Genomic DNA, 6,328 nt, shown 5'->3' with positions numbered 1-6,328 from the left:
TGTAAATGCTTATATTTCCATTACGCTCATTAGAAAGAATAAAATGTTAGTAGTATAAAAATAGTATAAAAAATAAAAGATTGTACAAGTTTTGTAAAACCATAAGTAACACAATAATATGTTTCCTTCCATTTCATCGAAAACTTAGACTGACTTTATTTAACTAAATATTTTTATAATGATTTTTTTTATCATAAATTTATTATGTTTCCTATGTTTTCTGGATAGTTATCTGGATATGTTTTCTGAAGTTGAATGTTCTTGAAAATAAAATTATGTTTAGTGATAGCTATGTGTCAAATAAACCTTAATTTCAGGTCATGTAGAATTTCAAGTAAATCTTTTGAAAAATCAAAGTTTACCATACTTCCACTTATAGTCATTCTAATTATTTTGTAGCTTTGTATGAGAAGTGCCTTAAAATAATAAGTTAATATTATGCTACAGCCTATGTTGTCTAGAACAATTGACGTTTTTTTTTACATAGATAATATGATCCATACATTTTTGTCAATAGGTATGCTTTAAGCTAATAAAAGATTCTACCCATCTTTCTTTCTTTACCTTGAATACAACTGTATTAGGATTGAACAGTCTAATTAATCCAACAAATCGCCATAAAAATAAAAACTCTTAGACATTCATTTGTATAAATTTACTTATCAATAATATTGAATTTCACTAAAACCTGAAATTTTAATAATTTTCTTCGATAAACATTTCAATTATGAATATCATAGAAAAGTATGTTGTATCATTTTTAACTTTTAATTTTGCATTATTAAATCGTTTTACTATGTATTAGATGCATACTCTAAACAAGATCTTAACAAAGGAAAAAAACTGATTTTAATGTATCTAAACATGAATAATAATTTATTCAAAAAAATTATCATAAAAAATTTCTTTACTTTTTAAAAATTGTTTATGTGTTTTAATTAATAGTTTACTATTGAATAATACATCCAAGTTTTTAATATTTGTGTAATGTATTTAGAATTTGTTCTGAATTATATAACTATTTATTATTATAATTTTCTTTAAAGTAAAAGAATATATAGAACATTTTTTTAGGTTTAATTTAATTTAATTTTTATTACACCAATTCGTAAAATTTTCTATATCATATTTAAAACTTATTGTATCAGCCAGTATACAATTGATTTAAATATATTTGTATCATCTGCAAATTTTTGAATATTTAATTACATTAACTAAATAGTTGACGTACAACAAAAAAAGTAAACCAGATAAATGATTATTATAAAATAAATGCCAGATGTAACATTTATGATACCAGATTGGAAGTTTCTATAAGTCACTATTTGTGATTTATTTGTTAATAATGAAAACAAGATAGCAATTGAAATAGTATTCCAATGACTTTTAAATTTCTTTACAAACAAATTTATGTTACCTTTATTAAAATAAACTATGTACATGTTTAATATGATGTATATAATTTTGCTATATAGCGCAATGACTGTCTTTTAATGACGAAGGCCAAATTATTCTGCAACCTATTTTTTCTAGAACAACTGTTATTACTAGTACATAACTGATGTAATCAATAAGTTCCTTGATAAGGCTCTCTATGTAATTTATTTTATATGTTTTAAAATTGAGTTATTTGTTCTACTGGGATATATAAATCATAAACATAATACTGAAACAAACATTCACCCTTATGAGTTGAACTAAAATTATGATTAATAATATTGTTATCATCATATTGTCGTATTACTTAATAGCTTTACAAATAAATAAAGCCTTTAGGTCCTAACTGATTCAACTATAAACCTTTTCTCTTATAACACTGCTAAGGAGTATGTCAATCAGCAGTCCGCCGTAATCCAAAAGAGTAATAAGACTAAGGGTACTCAACTATTATTAGCACAAATAACTCGTTAGATTACAACCAAGGACGTGACGTTTAGAGACCCAGATATCTTTTAAAGAGAAACTTATTATACTTTTACTTGTAGTAATAAAAAAATTTTCAATAATAACACTAACGTAATTATTAAAAATATAATTAAAACGAATAGCCAATCTGAAAAAAAAATCATTCATAGTTAGGTTATTTCTTTTTATTGTATGGCACTTATTTTGATTTAATGTCCTAACCTTTTATAATGACAAAAAAATAAGTATAACATTTGATCCACATACTGTTAACATTTCTTGTTGGTAAAAAATGATTTTAAAAAAATAGATTCAATAAATATTTAGTACTTAAGTATTACATATTCTAAAATATCATAAGTAACAAAATATTCAAAAACCTGGCGTGGCGTATCAAAATTTCAAAATTCATGTAAAAATGATGTATCACTTTTGAATTCTATTTCACTTTCGTCAATTAAAAGTTCATTTTTTTCTTCCATAATACACTATACTATTAGCTGAGTAATACTTTTTAAGTTAATCCCTTATGCCTTGAAGGGTGTCAACTTTGTTTTTTTTAATGGGAACACAAATTTTGAATTTAATAAAATGTTTGAGATTTTAATTTAATAGTAAATGTTATTAAAACTTTAAAGTTTCAAATTTTTGAATTATTATACATATATAAATTTACAAATACAGGTAACTAATTGATTTTTTATGGCTTCGCTATTATAGTCACTGAGTGTTTATTATCAATTATGAATCAATAGATATGCTTTTTAGTGCCAATTGGCATTGGTATTTATAAATTCACAACAATGTGCCTTACCACCATTGATAACAAATGTAGCGTACTTACGAATATTGACATCATAAATAACCAATTAGTTGAAAATTAGTTGGTGAAAACAGCCCAATAATGGTCAATGTAAAAACTACAAAGGAAAATTCTTACATGCAAGCAATAACAAGTAATTCATAATAGGTTAAAACTTATCAATAACGTTTAAATATCGAAAAACGTAAAACATAAAAAATTGATATTGTTTAAACACTACAAAACGGAAAACATAAATCCATAACGTTTCAATTATTTAAACGTATAACGTAATAATATTGTTAACGTTTTAATTGTTATAACGGAAAAAAAAATTTAATATGTTCCTGAGGTTGTTTAATTAAATTTTTTTAGAAATATTTGAATTGATCTGTAATATAGCAACTGAAAAACTACTAATATTTTCAAGACAAAAATTTCGTTCCTGGGTAGCTATATCATTAGATAAATTATTATTTAATTCTACCGCATCACTTATATTTATATATAGGTCAAGAGGTTTATTTAGAATTTCCAAATTNATCATTTCATTAGATAAATTATTATTTAATTCTACCGCATCACTTATATTTATATATAGGTCAAGAGGTTTATTTAGAATTTCCAAATTAATATTTTCAATAGTCAGACAAAAATTGCGATTCGCCAAAAACTATTCAGCAAAGTTTTCTATGTCTCCAATATCTGACATTTCGTCATCTTCGAATTCATTTTGAACTTAATATTGTTATAACTGTGTAAAAAATGTTTGGATTTATATCATTTTTCTTACATAAATACTAGTATACACAAGTATCTTTTTATCTGACATACTTTTTTTAAATTATTTTAAATTTTAGGATAATGTCTTCAACTAAATATAATTCAGGTTCAATGATTTAGTTATTGCTAATATTTGTTCAATACTTTTATTGAACATGAGTCTTAGTGACGACAGTAAAAAAAAAACCCAGTACAGTAGATTTTTTAGATGGATTTTTTATCTCAATTGTTTATATGCTCCTAATATTTTAAAACTACAGGTTTAAATTATTTGTGAAAAATTCAACACGTACCATAAGTTTTGGTGTAAATGATTTATTTATTGAATCATATATGCATCATTTTTCTTTGACTGAATCATATCATATGTTTGTCGATACTGTAAAATGAATAACTTCAAAGATATCAATAATTCTTTTTTGCACAATAGCCAAAATATTACACTAAAAGTGTCCATTACATTATTATCAGTCTATCGTGAATTTTTATCAGCAGTGTTTTAGGAGATTTTTCTTTATTACCGGGACTGAAGGGAATGTTTCAAAACTATGGAGCTAATAGCATCAACTAATTATATTTTGTGATCTTTTGATTTACCGTTGAAAAAAATCAGTCCAATAGGAGCAGAGGATATGTGATAACAAAAAAACACATCATAATAAAATAAATACTTTCCTAACTTCATATCGAAACTAAAATATTAATGGAAAAAATATTTAAAAATTTTCCAAAGATAAGAGGCATTTCCGGGTCATTCTACTGTCTAGACATAAAGATGTTAATAACTCCCTATGTACTGATTCAAAAGATAATATCGACCAGTCTCTATTTTAATTAGATCATTATCTAATAAATATGCTAGCTTATCATGTGCGTTGTCATTTAAAAAATTAAAGTTAACACCCATATAAGATATAAGAGATGAACATAAAAAATGATTGAAAAACATAAAACATCAAACTAAAAGAAACTATAAAAAGTTATTAATATTATTTATATTTTTTGATTAATTAAGTGGATAAGCGAATCACTCTGTATAAATAATACACAAGTCAATCAATTACACATCAAAGTTTAAAATAATTTGTTTAATTTAACACATAAAAAAGGATGTAAATATTTATCAGTTTTCATTTTTTGCACTCTTAAATTTATTTATGTTCGCCTAAAAAATAAAAAAAATTGACGTCAACTTTTGTAAAATAGCTACGATTTTATATAGTATAACATAATATGCGATACTACTTTATGTCTAAAGATATTTAAATCAGTCTAAATGTATACGTAGGTTAAGTTTTAAATATTGTGATTATTTATTCATTCTAAATATAGTTTTAATTTTAAGATAAAGTTGTGTATAAATCTTAATATTATACTTTATAATTTAAATATACAATGTATATTAATATTATTATTAAAATTTATTCGTTGCACAGTAAAGAAAAAATTTCATAGAAATTAAATTTCTGTAGGCATTAATAAAATAAAATAATAGGCTAAAAATATTTATGAACACTTCCTAATTTTTGGGACCTGTCAAGATTTTCTCGATAGCTGCTCTTCTCACCAATATAAGGATTATAAGTCTAACCACATTTTAATTTACAATCTTATGAAATCATACACCTAATTATAATTCTATCTATAAAATGAAATGTATTACACAGGATCTATTGTTACAAATTAAATAATAAGTAGGATCAAACTAATATCATTGATATTTAAAGATCTGTAACTTAATTTATTGAATTATGATAATAGCACGGATTGTTTTAAGATCAATCGACTGGATTTTATAAAAAAAATCTTATTTTTATTACAATTTAGTATAATACGGTAACATAAAAAACATTTTTTAACTGTTAATTTAAATACAAGAAATTGTATGAATTTCTTAAATTTAATTTGAAAAATACTTTTTTTTTTTAGTATTCAAACAAAAATAACAATAAATAAGTATAAAACCAATAAAAATGAAAGATCAATCGAAGAAAAACAGTCAAACGANTAAATAAGTATAAAACCAATAAAAATGAAAGATCAATCGAAGAAAAACAGTCAAACGATAATGTCAACACAATCATACAAATATTTAATTTATTCAGTTGTTGACAATGCAATAGTTCTAAAATTTTGAATAAAAAGACGTTTATGTTTAGGATTTGAGCACAATTAAAAGTGAGGTAATAAATCTCTTATTTACAAGTTTCATTAAATTAATTCATCATTATGTGTTTTAAAAAATATATAAGTTTTTGTTTGATTTACCACTTCTCAACAATATGTGCAACAAAATTAGAAATGAATATAATGCGATCAACTGTTCCTCCTAAAATCAGGTATTTCATTAATAATATAAATAATACTTTATTAATAGTACTAATTTAAATATGATAAGTATAGTGGTAAATAAAAGAAAATAATCATTAATGTACAGTTTTATTTATTGTGCTCTGAGAACTAAGACATTCAATTACATTGAGTGTTTTCAGATTTTTTAAATAACTCTAATGACCTTACAGTAGTAAAAATTATTTGTATAAAAACCAAACTATCATATGAGTAATTAATTAATTACCTGTGAACTTTTACATTCATAAGAACGTGCATAAGAACACACAGGCTTTTCACACAAGTTTTCATATTTAAAAATTTTCTTCCAAAAAGAGTTTTTAGTTAATAAAAAATATTTGTGTTCTAAGTTAATATAAAATAAATTTTTACAATTTGGTAGTGTTTAAATATTAAAACGGAATAAACAAGAAAATTAGTATGAATTTTGTTAATTGAATATCTTAATTTGACTTAAGTACCCTCAGGGGGGTGCTAAGTAATTAG

The 6,328-nt window shown here is 23.3% G+C and overlaps 1 protein-coding gene across 1 annotated transcript in view; it reads left to right on the top strand.

The window, feature by feature from the left end:
- The first annotated feature begins 5,650 nt into the window (after nucleotides 1–5,650).
- Nucleotides 5,651–6,328, top strand: part of LOC126907293 (uncharacterized) — a 6,350-nt gene continuing 5,672 nt past the window's right edge. The window contains exon 1 of the mRNA XM_050688462.1: nucleotides 5,651–5,829. Within this exon, the coding sequence (XP_050544419.1) occupies nucleotides 5,720–5,829 (110 nt within the window). The 5' untranslated portion in view covers nucleotides 5,651–5,719. The remainder of the gene's footprint in view (nucleotides 5,830–6,328) is intronic.

This window comes from Daktulosphaira vitifoliae, unplaced genomic scaffold (assembly GCF_025091365.1).
Source record: "Daktulosphaira vitifoliae isolate Bord-2020 unplaced genomic scaffold, ASM2509136v1 Scaffold_5, whole genome shotgun sequence".
In the NCBI taxonomy this organism is placed as follows: Eukaryota; Metazoa; Arthropoda; class Insecta; order Hemiptera; family Phylloxeridae; genus Daktulosphaira; species Daktulosphaira vitifoliae.
Note: the sequence above shows the minus strand (reverse complement) of the source record. Positions and strands in the feature narration are given on the sequence as shown.